The 21,229-nt window shown below is 43.3% G+C and overlaps 1 protein-coding gene across 1 annotated transcript in view; it reads left to right on the top strand.

The window, feature by feature from the left end:
* Nucleotides 1–18,480, top strand: part of GRK6 (G protein-coupled receptor kinase 6) — a 32,028-nt gene extending 13,548 nt beyond the window's left edge. Inside the window, exons 6-17 of the mRNA XM_075274998.1 lie at nt 873–973; nt 1,144–1,236; nt 3,016–3,079; nt 6,925–7,065; nt 8,216–8,406; nt 9,276–9,313; nt 9,674–9,763; nt 9,840–10,048; nt 13,323–13,460; nt 15,037–15,174; nt 15,256–15,390; nt 17,465–18,480. Coding sequence (XP_075131099.1) covers nt 873–973; nt 1,144–1,236; nt 3,016–3,079; nt 6,925–7,065; nt 8,216–8,406; nt 9,276–9,313; nt 9,674–9,763; nt 9,840–10,048; nt 13,323–13,460; nt 15,037–15,174; nt 15,256–15,390; nt 17,465–17,515 — 1,389 coding nt within the window. The 3' untranslated portion in view covers nt 17,516–18,480. The remainder of the gene's footprint in view (nt 1–872; nt 974–1,143; nt 1,237–3,015; nt 3,080–6,924; nt 7,066–8,215; nt 8,407–9,275; nt 9,314–9,673; nt 9,764–9,839; nt 10,049–13,322; nt 13,461–15,036; nt 15,175–15,255; nt 15,391–17,464) is intronic.
* The last annotated feature ends 2,749 nt before the right edge of the window (nt 18,481–21,229 follow it).

Genomic DNA, 21,229 nt, shown 5'->3' with positions numbered 1-21,229 from the left:
TTCACTTACCTCCCCTGGACCTTTAATCATTACCATGTCAGGTGAATATGCTCGGTGGAGGTGGTAGACTCCCTTTAAAGACTCAATACAATACTACAATACATACTATCACAACTTTTGACAGTCTGAAATAGCCGTAGTGCCTACACATATCCGTGTATACAATAGGTAGAATATTATATCCTATTACAAAAAGCTGCTCATCTTATTTTGGGACATGTGTCCTTCTTTACTGTTCCTCATGGCTAGACGTCTCTACCCCATCATGACTGTTTGTTAGAGATGAGCGAGTAGTACTCGATCGAGTAGGTATTCGATCGGATACTACGGTATTTGAAATACTCATACTCAATCGAATACCACTCACTGTTCGAATGTAAAAGTTTGATGCAGAACCAGCATTGATTGGCCGAATGCTATACAGTCGTCCAATCAACGCTGGTTCTTCTCCTACCTTTAGAAGTCTTCTCCGTGCAGCTTCCCCGCGGCATCTTCTGGCTCTTCATTCACTCTGCCAGGCATCGGGCCTGGGCAGAGCCGACTGCGCATGTCTGCCTCTAGTGCGGGCATGCGCAGTCGGGTCTGCCCAGGCCTGATGCCTGGCAGAGTGAATGAAGAGCCGGAAGACGCCGCGGGGACGCTGCAAGGTGAAGACGTCTCGGAGGATCCAGCCCGACCCTCACTCGTGGACTTGGTAAGTATAATTTGATCGAACGTTGCCTACCCCTGAAACGAGCATTTTCCCCATAGACTATAATAGGGTTCGATATTCGATTCCAGTAGTCGAATATTGAGGGGCTACTCAAAACGAATATCGAACCTCGAACATTTTACTGTTCGCTCATCTCTACTCTTTGTCTTTGTTTGGTCAGAGTGAAGACTATATCACGGAGGTCCCCGAGCAATTGGTCACAAAATGCAAAGAGAGTTTAGAAAACAATCCCTGCAAAGAACTTTTTAAGGACTGCTCTAAGTAAGTTACACGGTTGCATCTCATTCCAGGATAATGTTATTTAGCTCATAGCGTGAAAGGAAAGATTTACAGATGCATGAAATGAAGTTAGACACAAACACACGAAGCGGTCATGTGGAGATGAAGGGCGACACCTCGCTTCTATGCTTCTAACGTTTTGTTTCTTGCAGACTTGTCCATGACTTCCTTAGCATGGCTCCATTTTCGGATTACGTGGACAGCCAGTATTACAACCGCTTCTTACAGTGGAAATGGCTGGAGAGGTGAGTAACGGTATAGGTATAACAATATGAGGCGAGTAGAGAGTCATTGCACACCAAATATATTATTGTTTTTGTATATTTATACACGTGACCTCTTGATGAGATAGGACCAATAAGGACAGTTATAGCTGAATCTTTTTGTTTTTCTTTCTTCTCCTTTTATGTTTTTTTCTTTGTGCAATAATCCTCCTTACTGTTCTCCAGTTTTATGCCACTGGGTGAGATCTTATTAGGTTCTCTAGCAGTCTTTGTATTGTCTTGTTTAAAGGGTTTATCAGAGTTATTAAAACTGATGGTTTGACAGGAGATCGGTGGGGGGCCCGACTCTTGGCACCCCTGCTGATCAGCTGTGTGCAGGCTCTGCAATGCTTGTGTGAGCACCGCAGCCTCTGTACTGTATACATTGTGGGATTACCATTAGGTGTAATGCCCAGGACCTCATATTTCTCATTGAGATTGCTGAGAGTCCCCTCCAATGGATGGACTATTCATTTTAATAACTGGGATAACCCCTTTAAGGGAATGTGTCATCGGCAAATTTTAAATAATTAAAATATTTTTTTGTTTTGTTTTTACACATATTTTTTTTTATTTATTTTTTTTTTGTTTTTCATGTCACTTTTACATGTCACTGTCTACTTAAGAAATCCCCGAAATATTGCAGTGACACACCGAAAACTGAGCCTCACAATAAGCTGACACTTCCTATTCACAAACCGTTTCCGCTGACTAACAAGTCACCAGCGTTGGGAAATCACCAGAGAAAAAATATGAGCTAGAAGGGGCTAAATAACAACCAGAAGTGCAAACCAAATACCAGCAAGTACCCCCAAGCAGCACCAAGTACCCCAGGGTTTCACATCATAGCTGCCCAGAACCGCCATGTACCTCAGTGCAGCACAAAATACCTGCCCAGAAGCAGATAAGGCTGTGTCATTCATTCCATTGCTCTGATCCATCCTAGGAACAGAACAATGAACTGAAAAGCTGATGAAGACTGGAGACTAAAAACACATTTGAATCATGCAGAGATTGCAGGACTTATCTCTCCGCACGTTTCATGCGGAAACCACACGGACCCCATTATAGTCTATGGGGTCCGTGGTTTTCCCAGCTAACCGCTTTTTAATGCGTATAGGTTTTCGTTCAGGGGGTCTCCAAGTGAGCCCCCCAAATGGAAACTCAAACACAGATGTGAATAGGGCCAGGCAAGAATACACTGAAAGATATTACATATATATAGATAAAGCATCACACCTAGGAGATGGACACAGCTCACCACAACTCTCTATGGACCATTAGAAACAAAATTGAAAAAATATGTATCAGTATCTGGTTTTAATTAGTCAAATAAAATAAAGGTGATACATTCCCTTTAAGTAGGTGGTGCTGTTCATGTGTGTGTATATGTATGTATTTAGGTATATGTGTGTGTATATAAAAAAAATTGGATCAGGGGCAACTCGGTGGCTCAGTGGTTAGCACTGTAGCCTTGCAGCGCTGGAGTCCTGGGTTGAATCCCGCCAGGAACAACATCTGCAAGGAGCTTGTATGTTCTCCCCGTGTTTGCATGGATTTCCTCCCATTCTATAAAGACATAATGATAGGAAAAAAATGGACATTGTGATCCCTATATGGGGCTCACAATCTACATTTAAAAATAAAAATTAAATCTGTATTTTGTAATTTTTATTTTTTATTTTTTTTGTATATCTTAATATCTGCATTTCTTATATTTATTGTATCGCATATTACTAATTATTAATCGCTGTTCCGCAGGGAGCCTGTCACAAAGAACACATTTCGCCAGTATAGAGTCCTCGGAAAAGGCGGTTTTGGAGAAGTACGTTATGGGGTTTTTTTTTTACTTTATGCCGGTTTATAAAAGTGTTTTTGTTTTTGAGAGTTTTTTTTTTTTTTTTTTTTTTTTTTAAATGCATCTCCTTATATGCAAAGTTTTATCAAACTGGTTCTTCTCGCCACCATGAGCAGAACTTTCCTAGGCAACTGACAACCTGGTCATACTAGCGTGTACTTACAGGAGTGTGCAAACGTTATAGCAAGGGTAAGAGTAAGTTCACACTACCGTTATTTAATGTCCGTTGCTCTCATCCATTACTAGATGAGGGCAATAGACATTGAATGACAGATGCAGACTGAGACCCCTCCATCTAGTGTCCGCCTGCATTCACCTTAATGTAATAAATATGGCGGACTCTTTTTTTTTTTTTTTTTTCCCATCATGTTTTTTACTTTTGTAATGGAAGAAATAGTCTTCTGTTCTACTTCTCTGAACGTATCCATCATGTTTATCAATGGGAACGGATGGACAAAGAGAGAGGAGCCTCTATGTCTGTTACTGTGCCACAGTTAATATCTGTTGCTGTCTATGTTCTTGTTCTATGATGAATTCTATGACGAATGACAGCAAAGGACATTAATAACGGTAATGAGAAAGTAGCCTCAAAAATAGAAGTGCCAATGGTTTATTTTTTGTGAAATCTAAATCAAATCAATTAGAGATGAGCGAGTAGTACTCGATCGAGTAGGTGTTCAATGGAATGCTACGGTATTGGAAATACTCGTACTCGATCAAATACTACTAGCTGTTCGAAGTTAAGATTCGATGCAGAACCAGCGTTGATTGGCAGAATGCTATACATTGCCAATCAACGCTGGTTCTTCTCTTACCTTTAGAAGTCTTCTCCCTACACAGCGTCCCCGCGGCGTCTTCCGGCTCTGCATTCACTCTCCTTAGGCATCGGGCCTGGGCAGAGCTGACTGCGCATGTCCGCACGGGCATGCGCAGTTGGCTCTGCCTAGGCCCGATGCCTAGCAGAGTGAATTCAAGGCTGGAAGAGGACGCTGCGCAGGGAGAAGAATCCAGCCCGACCCTCACTCATGGACTTGGTAAGTAGAATTTGATCAAATGTTGCCTACCCCTGAAACGAGCATTTCCCCCCCATAGACTATAATGGGGTTCGAAACCCGTTCGAACAGTGTGCAGCTGTTTGAATCGGATTTCAAACCTCGAACATTTTAGTGTTCGCTCATCTCTAAAATCAATACTTGGTGTGATCATCATCCAGTTTGTCCGAGATTACATGAAACCGAAGGTTTAAAGGAAGCCTACCTGCACAGAAGATCTGTGCTTAGTTCTCCAAGCTGCCGAGTTCCTACCTAGAAGATTGTTTGCTGTTTTGAAGGCAAACGTTGCGCACGCCAAATATTGATTTCATTTAGATTTCTCATTGACAAATATAAACTATTAACCCTTCTATTTCAGAAAGCATTTGCAGTATATTGTCCACACCTGCCTAAAACTTGCACAGAAGCGCGCACTTTATTCGTTTGTGCGGCTGGAAGGAGATTGCAGGAAGTGGCCCCGTGGTCTAGATCTCGTTTAGAGAACCATGGTTACTTAATCCCTCGTCAGTTCTTCTTACGCATTTCCTCTAAAGCAAAAATTGGAAAGTAAAATACACATTTATAAAATCTCACTGAAGACTTCTGTTATGCAGCAAAAACAAAATCTAAAGGTCACTGGGGTTACTGCGGTTTCTGTAGTGCAAAGGAAATACAGGGTTTTAGTATAAGCGCATGTATGTTGTAGTACAAGGGGACGTGTTCACATGTTATGAAATTATTCTGTGGTGGAGATTAACCGGGCCCTGTCAGGGGGCTATTTGGAACAATAAGGGCTAGTTCACACGGTGTCGAGGAATTTGGTTAGGAAAAAATCTGCTCCGGACATCGTCAGGCGGTTTTTCCGCCTGAAAAAACCAATGGGAGGTGGAAAAACCGCCTCACGGTTTTGGTCGTGGTTTTTACCAATCCTACGTCCAAAAACCGTGACACGGTTTTTCCGCCTTCCATTGACTCCCGTTTTATTTTTCAAGTGGAATCCGTCTGAAGAAAGGTCATGTCCCTTCTTTTTTCCCCTAGCGGGAAAAAAACGCTAGCGGATTACAGAGGACTCTAGTGTTTTGAGGCGGATTCTGCGTCAAAATCCTGACCATTTTAGCCCTTGTGAACTAGCCCTAAGGGTCCATGCACATAGTTTTTTGGCACCGATTTTTGACGCCTAATTCACAACAGAAACCACATGGAAAAAACACCTCCCCATATGGGTTCCGCTTGCTTTTTTTTTTTTTTTTTTTTTTTGCCACTCGTGGAATTTTTCCTCTAGCAGGAAAAAAAAGCTTCCTTTAGGTGGATTCCACCTGCAAAAATCAACACAGTCAATGGGAAGCGGAAAATCCACATGGCAGATTTGGGTGCGCAATTGGCAAAAACCGCTAGCGGTTTTTCAAGGTCCATACACTGTGCTGAAGGGGAAAAAAAAAAAAAAAAGCCTCAAAAAACACTCCAAAAACTGTTTCAAAAAACCATTTCCTAATTCCTGAAGTGGATTTTTTCCTCACCAAAAAACTCCTTATGAATGGATCCTCAAACACATACAAGGCCCTATGGACCAGGGGATTAGTGTCCTGAATAGCCCTGTTGTAAAGCTGTTCACATAAAAATAAAAAACCTACCTAGAGTTGAGTCTCATAATACATCTCTGGCGCCCTTGCAAGGTGTCAGTGAAGCTGGGGGAATTACACCTAAGTTTTGCTGCGCATGCGCAATGAAGCTCAGTTGGGCTTTTCCTGTTCAGTCAATGGAAGTCTTTTTTTTTTTTTTTTTTTTTTTTCTTGGAAGCTTTTACACCAGGGCTATTTGGGATACTAAATCCCCAGTCCATAGGGTATTTCGTTTTGCCCAAATTACCCTGACACGTTTCCATCAACTGTACCAAGGCTGGCATTTTGTAAAAACTCTAGTGTGTATAACCAAGCAAAAGAAGCAAAAAAAAAAAAACACGCCCAATTGTGCAAGCTTTATTCAGAAAAAATTTTGCAATCAGCAAATACAAAACCACAAACATTTAAAAACATTCCATGACTCATCCTTTGCCCTTGCATAAAAGGGACCTCCTCCTGTGTGTGTACAGTGTCACAACCTTCAGATTCAGGACTTCGGTTGAACAAACACCCGCAACGTATACAAATCAAGAGATACCACAAGCATGTGGACATCCTATGGATGTCCACCATACATGGGTGTGTAACCCCACTGTCAGATTCATCGGGGGTGATCGAAGGCTGGTTGGCCTATATTATATACCCCTACTTCCGTATATACTCGAGTATAAGCCGACCCGAATATAAGCCAGGGCCCCTAATTTTACCACAAAAAACTGGGACTCGAGTATAAGCCTAGGGGGGAAATGCAGCAGCTACTGGAAAATTTCAAAAATTAAAATGGTCGGAGTTTTTGGGTGCAGTAGATGCTGGGAAAGGGGAGGGGTTTTTTTTTTTTGTTTTTTTTGGCTGATTCGAATATAAGCCGAGGGGGGCTTTTTCAGCACAAAAACTGTGCTGAAAAATTCGGCTTATACTCGAGTATATACGGTATATAGCCCACTCAATGTATGATGTGGTATATAAATAAAGCAACACATCACTACACAATATATACCTGCCAGCTTGAGAAACTGGATTCTACATCAACTAGAAGCTGGCGTACACTCCATGGTTTCTGGTGTATATTATTATAGATTGCTTGGGCTACCCAAGGTCACATGACCTGTAATAAGAAGAAAATATAAAATGCCTTAATAAATGAGATGTCGTCTTGTTACAGGTCTGTGCCTGCCAAGTGCGAGCAACAGGAAAAATGTATGCCTGTAAGAAACTGGAAAAGAAACGCATTAAAAAAAGGAAAGGGGAATCCATGGCCTTGAATGAAAAACAGATCCTAGAGAGAGTCAACAGCAGGTTTGTAGTAAGTACAGATCCATCTGTAGGTCCAGGGGAGGGCAATGGTAAAATGACATGACATGGTCACACTCTGTTAGGCTAGATGCACACGACCGAGATGCAAAACAGCCATGAAAAACATCCATTGTATTGACTCTGTGTCTCTATATGGCTGTCTGTTTGCACCTGCTAAACAAATGTCAAAAACATGTAAATGCGGCCTTAAAGAGGACCTATTGTGTACTCGGCGCATGCAGATTTATATACCATTAGAAAGCCGACGGTGCGCTGAATTCAGCGTCATGTGCCCCGGGGCAAGAGAAATTGGTGCCGTTTCCGATATCTCCCCACTGTCAGAAGGGCGTTCCTGACAGTCTAGTCTGACTGTACTCGTCCAAAGCCCTATACTGTCAGAAGGGGCGCTCCTACCGCCTTAACTATGAAGAACGCCTCCTAGTACTAGTCTATGGAGTACAGTAAGAGCGACCGTTCCTCACAACTTAGCGTCATGGCTGGGCTGTAAGGAACGCCCTCTCTGACAGTACAGAGCTATGGACGAGTACTGTTAGGAGGGGCGTTCCTCACAGCCCAGCTAGACTGTCAGGAACTCCCTTCTGACAGTGGGGAGATATAGGAAACGGCACTGATATCTATTGCATAACCGTGAATTCAGCGCACTGTTGGCAGTATATAAAACCGCCTGTTGTCAATTGAGATGCTCCAGAATTGTTATGGGAAATACAATTATTAAAATGTACATAATACAGGAGGTCACAGGTCCCGTTTTTTTCCTGGTATCTTCTATTTAGAGGCATATTGTCTGTAATCCATCCACTGAATGTTTTCATCATATTATGCCATCTAGTAATTTGTCTATGGAGGGCAGTGTTGTATAAGAGTCGATTTCTTAAACGTTACCAGTATTCTTACATTTCTGCTTACATATGAAGGATTTACATAGCACACTGTACATACACATGTACGCATTGTGATAGTTCATCTTGCATTAATAATGGATTAACCCTTTTCTGCTGCATTAACCATATTTACTCTCCACCCGAATAACCATGCCGCTGAAGTGTTGTACAGATCTTACATCGAATAACCAGGCCGAGATATTTCAGCATGTAACCAATGCGGAGATGAATCCTTATCCTGTCCCATTTATACTGCAGGTCAGCTTGGCCTATGCGTACGAGACTAAAGATGCCCTCTGTCTGGTGCTAACACTAATGAACGGTGGAGACCTGAAGTTTCACATTTATCACATGGGGGAGGCTGGATTTGACCTGGAACGAGCGGTATTTTATGCTGCAGAAATCTGCTGCGGACTTCAGGATCTACAAGAAGAGAGAATAGTATATAGGTAATGACATTGTAAGGTAGGAGCTGCCAATGTGGAAGGGCTTGGACCGAAATGATTCAATGCGTAGATGTCATAGAGAAAAAGGAACTCAACAGTACATTGTAAAGTCAGATAGCAGGAAGGCATTCCCTCGAGATGCTAAGTCATGGCTGGCTGCTTTTTAGCTATGCTCTATTAGATTCAGGGGTGAACCTAGCTCCTCTGCTGCCTGACATGACCTATAGAAAGGCACCATCTCCTTCCCTCAAAAAATACTCAACCCGGCCATCTTTGGTTCCATGATGGGCCCCCCCAGTTGCAGATAGAAAAACCCTTTACTGACACAGTATAACACCCTCTTCTCTGGCCCCCACAATCTATTACCAACTTTATTGGACCCAACACAGTATATTGTCCCTTTTTAGCCACCCACAGAGTATAACACCACCTTTATTGGTCCCACACGGTATATTGTCCCTTTTTAGGCACCCACATAGTATATTGTCCCTTTTTAGGCACCCACATAGTATATTGTCCCTTTTTAGGCACCCACATAGGATAACACCACCTTTACTGGTCCCACACAGTATATTGTCCCTTGTTAGGCACCCACACAGTATATTATCCCTTTTTTGGCACCCACATTGTATAACACCACCTTTACTGGTCCCACATAGTATATTGTCCCTTGTTAGGCACCCACACAGTATATTGTCCCTTTTTAGGCACCCACATAGGATAACACCACCTTTACTGGTCCCACACAGTATATTGTCCCTTGTTAGGCACCCACACAGTATATTATCCCTTTTTTGGCACCCACATTGTATAACACCACCTTTACTGGTCCCACATAGTATACTTAACATTTTTATTTTTTTATTTAACAGGGATTTGAAACCAGAAAATATTTTGCTGGATGATGACGGTAAGAATTACATAACACTAGTTAAGGGGGGGACTATTAAAGGGGAAATTTCCCCAAAGGGTATAGCATACAGACATGACATCAATGGAAAGCGGTGACGCAAAGATCTGAGCAAAGTGACATTGACCTGAGTGCTTACATGCCATGAGGTTATGTCATGGATTTTCAGTAGCTAATATATGTTTCTGGTGCTGTAAATCTGTGCTGTAGTGATGAATGGATTATCCAGATATCTATATCATATCTAACATGTCAAAAGATCAATTCTGGATAGATTTGTCCTTCTAGACTAAAAAATGTCGGAAGGTTGTGTCCCAAATGGCCGCCTGACTACCAATACTTTGTCTTTTGCTACCCAAGGGCACATTCGGATCTCAGATCTCGGACTTGCGGTGCACATCCCAGAGGGCCAAACCATTAAAGGAAGAGTAGGCACTGTCGGTTATATGGGTGAGTAAAGATGCCGAAGCATGACGAGTAGAATTACTTACGAAGAACTTCTAGATCACAATTTTCTCTCTGTTAGCACCAGAAGTGGTGAAGAATGAGCGCTACACGTTCAGCCCCGACTGGTGGGCGCTTGGTTGTCTACTGTATGAGATGATTGAAGGACAATCTCCATTCCAGCAGAGGAAGAGGAAGATAAAGCGGGAGGAGGTGGAGCGACTTGTTAAAGAGGGCCAAGAAGAATATTCGGCCAAGTTCTCTCCAGAAGCGAGGTCTCTCTGTACCATGGTGAGGACTGGGTTGGTAGAAGATACCCAATTGTCTGCCAGTCTATTTCCGCCTCTTGTATTCTACCCGCTATAAGGCTATTGTAGGCACACTTTCTGCATTCTGTACAGGACTAGGCAGTATGACTCCATTGTGGTTTCATGTCATTGTTACAAGAAAGCAAAAGTAAAAGGAAGTATTATTCCAAGTCATAAGATACACAGCGGCTTTATTTCTGTTGGCTTATGAATGTGAGCAGTGCAAATTATTTCAGATTACAGGGAAATGTTCTCAGGGTTTGCATATTAGTATGAGCTGTCATATCGCTAGGCGTGGCGCGGTAAACCGCTGCAATTGCCGAACATCTGCTGACAGGAAGAAAGATTTGCCCAGGCACAGTTATTACTTCAGAAACAGGAAGACGACTCAATATGTAACCTCTGACTAGATCAGGATTGTTGTGACGTCCACTACGGATGGATTCACATGGGGTTTTTTGGTTCGGAGGCGGAGTGCAAAATAAGCCAGTGCAGTGCACTCCGCTCCGGATTAGGCCCAAATGAATGGGCCTAGTCGGGAGGAGGCAGATTCAAGAGGCGACTTGGCCTGAAGAATGAGCATGTCCGGTTTTTTTCCCGGGAGCCGGAATAAACCGCTCCCGGAAAAAAAAAACTGACCGGGTCTCATTGATTTCAATGGGAGCCGTCTTTTTGGTCAGGATTTTGAGGCGGATATGGCCTCAAAATCCCGACCAAAATACCCCGTGTGAACTCAGCCTTAGACTTAGCTTTAAGGGAGTCTGTCACCAGGATGGAGCATATTAAACCAGCAACAGAGTAAGATAGGTCAGGCTCACCCGAATGTAACACCTTTTACCATTTGCATATTCTGAAATAAATTCTTGCAACAGAGGGACACAAAGTCATAGGGAAAAGAGCATTACATTCAGGTGAGCCTGACCTATCTAACTGTGTTACTGGTTTCATAGGCTTCACCCCAGTGAAAACCTATGAAACCTTTTCTCAGGATAGACCTTTGATATCAGATTGGTGGGGTCCCAGCTCTCGGCACCCGATGGTGATCAGCATTTAGAAGGGGCCGTACCACTCATACAAGTGCTGCGTCCTCCTCTTCATTGTTTATACTGCACCCTGTCTTTATGGAAAGCTGTTGCAGGACTCTGTACAGTCACTACTACATAAAGGATGTACAGTGTTAAAATTTTTTTAGAAGATGCAGCATACAGGACACTCTATATTCTAAACCTAAAAAAAAACACTTTAGACTAAGGTCCCACGTAGCAGGCCGCAGCGAAAAGGCGACAAACGCGTCACGGATTTTCCCGCAGCGCTTTTCACAGAGTTTTCACAGAGTTTTCTTCGGTGGACTTTCTGCTTCGATTATACCTATAGGGAAATCGCCAGAGGTTCTGTAGGTATAATTCACATGCTGCGATTTCCAATCACAACGTTTTTGGAAATTGCAACATTTCCGCTGCAGGTATTCTCTGCAACGTGTGAATGGGATTCGCTGCGATTTACACCAAGTGTGGCCCTGGCTTAGGCCAAGGCCCTGCATAATGCAAAAGCTGCTTTTTTTCTATGCAGGTTTTGGTGTAGGTTTTCGAGTCAAAGTCAAGTGGCTTGAAAAGGAATGCGAAATTATATAGAGAGCGCCTATACTTTTGTCTGTCGATATATCCACTCCTGGCCTTGGCTCAAAAAACTGTAGTAAAATCAGCAACAACAAAAAAAAGCAGCTTTTCCGCAATGTGAGGCCTTAAGGAGGACCTTTTATGTCCTCATGGAAGTGCGGTTTTATTTACTGCTAGAAAGACGACAGTGCTGAATTCAGTGGGCTTTACTGGGATGTGCCGAGGTGGTGGAGATATCAGTGCTGTTAATTTTTTGGGGGGGACGGGAAGATGCGGGGCAATGATGCTAAGCTGTGAGGAACGTCCTTCTGACAGTGGGGAGATATCGGTACCGAAATTAACAACCTCAATATCTCCAGCACTGGGGCACAGACTGGGAAAACAACAGGGTTTTCTGTAACTTACATATTGATGACTTATCCTTAGAATGTCATTTTCAATGGTCACATTTAGGGCTGTGGAGTCGGTAGGCTTAACCACTGGTTCCTCGATTTTCTACAGCCGTCTTATGCCTTCATGGTACCTGGTACCTCGAAATAAGAAATATCCTTCTATGGGCTCGGTCTCCGCTTTGCAGGTTTCCGTCAAGAAACTGGATTTGAAAACTGACTGCCGGTTTCCGTCTCCTGTCCATTCACTTGAATGGGTTTGCAAAGTGTCCGCCTGGGAGCGTCTTCTGTCTCTCCGCGGCAAAACCGGTTTTATTAACTGGACACAGACATGCAGGACTTTGTGTCCGGTTAAAAATAAAAAACAAAACGGTTTTGCCGCGGAGACCAGAAGACGCTCACGGGCGGACACGGACTGCCGGGTTTCTGTTTCCTGTCCAGTTTCTCGGGCTGAAGACGGAAACCCACAAAGCGGAGACCGGGTGCAGGTGTGAACTCGCCCTATGACTATTCCCTATGACTGACCCTTCTCTAGAGAGTGCTGGCCGTTCCATGGCTGAACGGCACAGACGGTAAATGGATGATATCCGTGTGCTGCCCGAGCCTCAACAGCCCCATTCATTGCCTTAGTGAATACGATCCAAAAAACAAACTGGTATAGGATGATAGTACATAGGAGTGTATAGGGGACCATAAAAACAAATACGTACGTTTGCTCGTCGTGAGAAACGCAGCATTGGTGTGCATCCAGCTTAACCGTTCCTCTTCCCATTTGATAAATTGCATGTTATGTATGAAGAAGTCTTTCCATGCTGTATTGCTTTCTACAGCCATAGTAGCATCCCTTCCCTCTCGGTCTTCTTCAGCATGGATATTCCTCTGTTATATGAATCATGCGGAAAGTAATTCAGTTACGATGGAGCCCAATATTTAATTATCGGAGACAACACCTTTCAGAATGCGGCCCTGGGGCCATCAGCTGACGTCGCCAGGACAAGCTATGACCAGTCAGGCATTTTCTCATCTAGTATTATATATTGACTCTTCAGATCCTGGTAATACAAGAACAGAGGGCCCTTTTATATTGTCCAAATTCCAATAGGGCACATGAACAGGGGCTGTGTTCACGAGACGTCTTCCTTTAAAGTGACTGCATTTAACGCTTTGATGACGGCTGTTCAGTATCAAAGCCATAGACCATATACGTATTCTACTGAAATAATGTTCTGTCTTTTCCTCTTGTTTTCCACAGTTACTATGTAAAGACCCAGAACAACGATTAGGGTGTCGTGGGAGAGGTGCTCAAGAGGTGAAGGAGCATGAACTCTTCAAGCATATAAATTTCAAGAGACTTGAAGCCGGGATTCTAGAACCGCCATTCAAACCAGATGTAAGATCGTCCTTCTATGGGGGCAGTCACACTACTGTTGTTGACCATCGTAAGATTTTAGCAATGGAAACTAGCTAAACCGTCACAAATCTGCTAAAATTTCCAATGATTTCAGTGGAATTTTATCTTGTGCGTGTTATATAAGATAAGATATTCCTTTAATAGTACCACAATGGGGAAATTTCAGTGATACAGTATATACCCAATCCGTCCGGCGTCCGTTATTTTTTAAGATTGAAGTCAATGGGTGACGGACTTATAATGGACAGTAACTGGCAGCCATCACTTACTGTCCGTTATTTTGTGTCCGTTTTTTTCTGAACATGCTCACTAGAGTTGAGCAATCAGGATCGGGAAAGATTGGATTGCGATCAGCGATTGGAATTCCGATCCCGATCTTTTCCGGCGGGATCAAGGACAGAGATTATTTCCCACAATGCTTGGCTACTGGCCAATCATTATGGGAAAAGCTAACATTACGGTTCAGCGATCGGCGATCGGGAAAGATCGGATCCCGATCGGCGATCGAGTAAATTTCAAAATCGCGATTGGAATTCCGATCCTGATTTTTTTCCGGTGGGATCGAGGTCTGAGATTATTTCCCACAATGTTTAGCTACTGGCCAATCATTGTGGGAAAAGCTAACATTAGGGTTGAGCGATCAGGATCGGGAAAGATCGGATCTCGATTGGCGATCGAGTAAATTTCACGAACGCGATTGGCTAGAAAATGATTAAAAATCTGATTTTAAAAATGATCCTGAAATCTCAAGATTGGCTCAACCCTAATGATCACAATACCAAAACAGGCAGTATACAAAACGGACTCTAACTGGCGCTAATGAGTCCATTAAATGCATTAAAAGCGATGCATTAACATCAGTTAGTGTCCGTTAATGTCTGTTATGATAGGAGTCCATTTTTTGGGTTTTTTTTTTTTTAACAGACACCTTCATAACGGAATCCAAACAGTAGTGGGAACCGGGCCTAATGTGGAACCAGTATGGAAACTATAAAGGTTGTTGATGACTGTTGAGGTCCTTGTGCCCCTGGGGCATCATTGCTGTGTTCTAAGGCCACCAGCATTGGCCCAAAGTGTCTAAAAAAAAAAAAAAAAAAAAAAAAAAAAAAAAATAATAATAATAATAATCCCTCAACGATGCTGTAGGGCACAAATTAACCTCTGTAACTGACCCTCTTTAGGGCGGGTTCACACCAGCGCCCGGTCTCCACTTTGCAGGTTTCCGTCTTCTGCCCCGAGAAACTGGACTGGGGATGGAAACCCGGTGGTCAGTTTTCAAACCCATTCACTTGAATAGGTTTGCAAAGTGACCACCGCCCATGTGCGTCTTCTGCCTGTCCGCGGCATGGGAAACCTAAATATGACTTGCCTGTGTTTCCTTTCTTGCCTGGTCACAAAGGAAGTCATTCACTCAGTAATTATGTATTTGGTATTTTCTGTAAATGCAATTTCCTAAGATATTAGTGAAGGTTCACTAAAGGGCCAAACACGTCTTACATGTTGCAATCACATGTATTGAGTTATTTGGGACTATAAGATTTCTGTTCTCTTTTAGCCTCAGGCAATCTACTGTAAAGATGTTCTGGACATCGAGCAATTCTCAACCGTAAAAGGCGTAGAGCTCGAGCAGACGGATAGCGACTTCTATTACAAGTTTGCCACAGGATGTGTGCCTATACCCTGGCAGAATGAGGTAGGTTGTAAGCAATGTGAGCAAGTCAATGTTAAGAAGAAAAACCCATCTGCATTCACGTTTCTGTATCCTATGTTGTAGATGATTGAGACAGACTGCTTTAGAGAACTAAGTAACATTCCTATGGATGGATCGGTCCCACCAGATCTGGACTGGAGGGGTCTTCCTTCTCCGCAACCAAAAAAGGGGCTGCTACAGCGATTCTTCAGCAGACAGGTATTAAGGAAACAAGGGGGTGGAGCATGGTATCATTGGTTGCTATAGTATATAACTTAAAGGGTTAATACCGTCTGTGCAAATGACTGTCAATATGGGACTCTCAGCCACCAGCGCCGAAGTTAGGGGCCCGTGTCCGCCTTTGTCACTCAGGGTGGACACTGTGCAAGTGTGATCGCCCCCCTTTGAGAAACAGGGAAACCCTGCTGCCCAATGCCGTTTCTGTAAATCTCATAGAGGTGAATGGAGGCTACAGAAGCAGAGTAGATGAGATGCTACACTGTTTCTGTTATTGCCAGTCACCTTTATGAAACTTATAAAATAGTGTTAGGCCGGGTTCAAATGGGGTATTTTGGACCAGAATTTGATGTGGAGGCCGCGTCAGGTTCCAGTCCAAAATACGGATAGCTGTGATGGATTAGGCCCAAATGAATGGGCCTAGTCAGGAGGATGGAGTGTCGCGAGCCGAATCCGCCTGAAGAATGAGCATGTCGCTTCTTTTTTCCAGGATCCAGAACAAACGGTCCCTGGAAAAAAAGAACTAACTGGCTCCCATTGATTTCAATGGGAACTGTTTTTTTGGGTGAGGGTTTTGAGGCGGATTCGGCCTCAAAATCGTGACCAAAATTCCCCCGTGTGAACTCAGCCTTAGAGCAACATTGATTGGCTGCTTACCTGGAAAAATCTAAATACAGTTTCAATGGGTTGACTGGACAAAATATTTCCTTTAGAAAACTGCTGAATATGTTATAAAATGACTAAATAAGCAGTGTTCCTCTCCCCGGTACCCCATCACTCTGCTTCCACCCCTTTACTGCCTCAGAATCTGGTCATGTGAGTGCTGACTTTTTTTTTCTAAGTTTCTGGGGGAACATGTATCTCATGCTGGGCAGCAGATCATGAGTATATAAGTAGGTGAGCAGTATCACAAATAGCAAAACAATTGCAAATAATGTAAACTCTATTAAAATGGTCCCAATAAAGCTTCATGTCAACCTATACAGGGTTCTTTGTCAAGGTTGTCCAAGTATGTCAGTGTATCCGGGGGTTTTTTTTTTGTTTTTTTTTACTAATGGCACACTGACCCATTCTTTTCTGTTTTTCATGGTAGCACAAAACTCAAAACAGGTCTTACTCCTGTCTGTTTTGCAGTCCGGGCCCATATATGCAGATCTCCTAAAAAAATGAAATTACTACACCCGTAAAGGGGCATTGTTAATGAAATGGGGGCTTTGTTTATGAAAGTGGAAAGATATATGGTCTTAGTGGTCTTTCACATTGGGAATCCCTTATATAGCAGGTCCTGGCAGCATGAAAACATGAAAAATAGCTACTTGTGGCATTTCGTATGGGACGTCACCTGGTGTGCATCTAGATACTTATTCTATATTTTTTTTGATAGCCTTAGAAATCCCATTTAAGGGGGCATTCACACTTGCGCCCGGTGTCCGCCCTGTGCCATTCCGACAGAATGGCAGCCCCAAGAAACTGGACAGGGGACGGAAACCCGGCGGTCTGCTTTAAAACCCATTCATTTGAATGGGTTTTTAAGGGCTAGTTTACACGTTGGGGGCCGCGCGGGTTTTGACACAAAGAGAGACGCGTCTCTCTCTGGTCAAAACCCGCCTGCCACGACCATCGCGGTCGCGGCTTTCCCCTCCGTAGCCGACTCAAATGAATGAGCTGACATAGGAGGGTACTGCCGCTAGGCGGAAGCCGCGGTCCAGCGCGCCGCGGCTTCCGCCTGAAGAAAGGGCTTGTCGCTTCTTTTCTCCACTAGCAAAATCAAAATCCGCTGTCAAAAACCTCCCCTTTGCTCACGTGTGAACTGACCCTAAAGGTGACTGCTGAAGTCCGCCTGCAGCCTCTCCACAGGGGAACCAGTTTTTTCGGCCGAACACAAAGTGCTGCTCTTAGGACATTTTCTCTCTGCATATTTCATGTGAATAAGCGAATGGAATGGACCGAACCATGACATGTTCTCAAATGTAAATTTTCCTATGAAATTTCATAAATTTGACACCATATATCCGTTCTCTCCAAAGCTACATCTACTTTTTCTTTATTTCTCCAGGACTGTTGTGGCAATTGCAGTGACAGCGACGATGAGCCAACTCGCCTATAGCCCTGAAGGGGGCAGCAGAGCTGAATGAGTTTACACTTTTTTTGCACAATTATTGGTCCACACTTTCCTTGCAGAGCGGCATTATGACACAGTGCTCTCTATTGTGCCTCAATCGTCTGCTAAAGAAAATGTGTTAACTATATTATTGTTATGTATAAATTAAGACCTATAAGTATAGGAATATATATTTTCCATGTTTTTTCGCCGTCTTCAATAACTCCTTTCCTTGCTGCCATAGGCCAAAGGACTGTTCAGGCCTCTCAGGAAGGACTGGCTGATGGAAATCCCACAATGTCGACTGTCCTCCTCTCTTTCTACTTTTGTCCTCTAAGATATGTTTTTATTTTGTTGAAGAAAATTGTATTTTTTTTTTTACGTATAAATATATATATATATATATATATATAAATGTATAAACCTATAGAGAGGAATATGTAGATTACTCAATGCAATGTCTTTCCTCCAGGCACATCTTAAAGGAGAACTAATGGTATATAAAACTTACTATAGATAAAAATGTGAAAGAAATCCTATTGATGGTTGTATTACAAGGCCAATACCTACAGAATATCTACCCCAGCATCAGTACAATACTCCTTCTCTATGCTCCAGCATACTAGTGGCCATATTGTCTCCATCTCAGCCTCCATTTTGGTGTGGACCGATTCAATACTCCTATGGCGGAGCTGAAAGACAGAGGATGCTGGAGATGTGATGAAGGTGTTGGGTCTGTAAGTGTTTAAAGGGATTCTATCATTAGAATCACATTTTTTTTTCTCGATCACATGTAGGAATAGCCTTAAAGGTGCTCTATCAGTAGAAGGATGCTGATAGAGCCTCACATGTGTGTGAATAGCCTTTAAAGAGGCTATTCGGGCACCGCTAAAGTTATATTAAACTGCCCCCCATTTTAAAATAAAACTCTAAAAAAAGAATATGTTAAACTTATCTATCGTGCACAGTGGGCGAGCATTCAGGGTCCGACGTCATCTTCAGCCACGTCTCCTCTTCCAGCGATGTCTTCGGGTCCCGTCTTCCTCCGGCGCTCGCAAACTGCCATTGATAAAAAATGGCGTGGGTGCATGCGCAGTAGCTGCAGTAGTAATACTGCGCATGCACCCGCACCATTTTTTATCAATGGCAGTTCGCAAGCGCCAGAGGAAGATGGGGACCGAAGACATCGCTGGAAGAGGAGGCGTGGCTGAAGATGACGTCGGACCCTGAATGCCCACCCACCATGCACGATAGATAAGATTAACATATTCTTTTTTTGGGTTTTATTATAAAAACATTGGGGTTGTTTAATATAACTTTAGCGGTGCCCGAATAGCCTTTTTAAAGGGTATTAACGCATATGTGGGGCTCTAACAGCATAATTTTGCTGATAGAGCCCCTTTAAGAAAGACTATTCTTCTCCTACCTTTAGATGTCTTCTCCGCACCGCCGTTCGGTAGAAATCCCGGTTTCCCTCGATATGCAATTGAGTTCTCTCGCAGCACTGGAGGCGTCCCCAATGCTGCGAGAAAACTCTCCAGCACCGCCTCCATCTTCTTCTGGAACAGCCTCTCAGCGCGTCTTCTTCTGGAGCTGGTTTTCAATCTTCTAGGCTATTTTCATGTGGCCCGGGCATGCGCAGTCTACTCTACCCGAGGCCTAGAAGATTGAAACCCAGCTCTGGAAGAAGACGCGCTGAGAGGCCGTTCCTGAAAAAGATTGAGGCAACGCTGGAAATTTATCTCGCAGCATTGGGGACGCCCCCAGTGCTGCGAAAGAACTCATTTGCGAAAACTAGGATTTCTACCGAATGGCGGCGCGGAGAAGACATCTAAGGTAGGAGAAAAATTGTCTTTCTTAAGGCTATTCCTACGTGTGATCGAGAAAAAATTTGATTTTAATGATAGAATCCCTTTAAAGAATTTCATCCACACAATGCAAGAAAAAATCTCCATATAAAAGGTGCCAGGGATTTTGCTGAGTTTTCTTTCTCCTTTCAATGTGTGGCCTGCGTGAATCTACCCCAATGTGTCATTTTAATGCCAATAATTTATTGTTGTTTCGGGTGACTCTGGGAATTTTTGGGTATGTTTGTTCACATGTTGGGGTGTAGGCGGTTAGTCCATGCACTGTGCAAGTTTCAGCGTTTCAGGAATAGTGCGGTTTATTTATTAGGGATCACATTTATTATGCAACCCCTGTGTTATGTAGACAATGAAATCCACCGTACCTCTTATTGTATATACTGTATAGCCATGTAGCACAAGTTGTGTAGCAATTTCTTACCTATGGTCTCACACTGTTAAGATTCTCCTCTTGGGGAGCCATGCGTTGCATGATGCGGCAGAGCTGTCCTAGTGCCTAACACTCCCTGGATTTACGTCCCTCCAGCAGGCTGGAAGACGTACCAGGCTCATACGTGACCGGGGTCTCTACGGATGTTTGGCTATATGTCTGTATATGTGAAATCTTTTACTACAGCACTGCTGCAATGTCACCAAATGCCTGAATTATTTTATTTTTTTTCCTTTTGTAACCTCGTTGATTTTATATATTTTTGGTTTTCTTACAAAAATTGTCTTGTGGTCTGTGTCTATTTGCGATGGGACAATGTCAGTAGCACAATACCAAACCGTGAAGATTGCCATGCCATCTTGTAATGCAGAGTGAGAGATCTTTGATTTTTTTTTTACCGTGGGTTTCCTTCCGTTGAGCGTCTCCAAGACGTCTTGTATAGACTAGTGTTATGCCATCTACAGGAGAAAACTTTCATTACAACAGTTTTTTCATATAAAGCTTCCTCCGAGTGATTTTATTCATACACAATATAGACAAGCTCAAATTATTAAATGGGCAAGCCGAATTTATTGGACGCCAACTCACGCTACACGGTGTACAGGTTTTCTGGTATTTGTATTAGCCTGATGGCGGACATTTTTGGTGGTGGATAGAGATGAGCGAGTACTGTTCGGATCAGGCGATCCGAACAGCACGCTCGCATAGAAATTAATGGGCTTAGCCGGCACGCGGGGGGTTAAGCGGCCGGCCGGCGTCAAAGCGGAAGTACCAGGTGCCTCCATTCATTTCTATGGTGCGTGCTGTTCGGATCGGCTGATCTGAACAGTACTCTCTCATCTCTAGTGGTGGAGGTTGAGTAAACGGAGCCCTACGCAGAAATGTGACATATATATAGACCAAGAGCATTTCCCGGCACAATCTGGGGCTCAAACCGAAGCAGGGTATAGCTCTCAACAGGGAAACGAATGCAGAATTTTCAGAAAGAATCCAAAATTTGTAGCTTTTTGCACAAATTCCGAATAGCTCAGACACTTCCAATAAAGTGGACCCCAAAGCCAGTCCACATTCCGGACCAAATCTGCATTCATGTCGGTGCAAAAGCTTCAAAAAGAGACCACATCTGAAGTATAGAAGGAAGGAGACGAATCGTTCCTCTTAAGTGATATGACTCGGGACCAAATCATTTAGTAAATATGGCTGCCATCATTCCAGTTAGGCCCTGTTTGGGTTTCTGTTTTGGGAATCTGCTTGGGGATCCCGCAAACGGAAACCTATCTGCATAAAAAAGCAGTTACTTAAGAAAACCCGCAGACCCCATAGACTATTGCTTGCAGCACTTTTCTCTCCACGCGGAAACCACAAGGACCACATTATAGTCTATGGGGTCTGCAGGTTTCCTTAGGTAACTGTATTTTATGCAGA

This window comes from Leptodactylus fuscus, chromosome 5, assembly GCF_031893055.1.
Source record: "Leptodactylus fuscus isolate aLepFus1 chromosome 5, aLepFus1.hap2, whole genome shotgun sequence".
In the NCBI taxonomy this organism is placed as follows: domain Eukaryota; kingdom Metazoa; phylum Chordata; class Amphibia; order Anura; family Leptodactylidae; genus Leptodactylus; species Leptodactylus fuscus.
The sequence above is the reverse complement of the archived record's forward strand: the minus strand, read 5'-3'. Positions and strand labels throughout refer to the sequence as shown.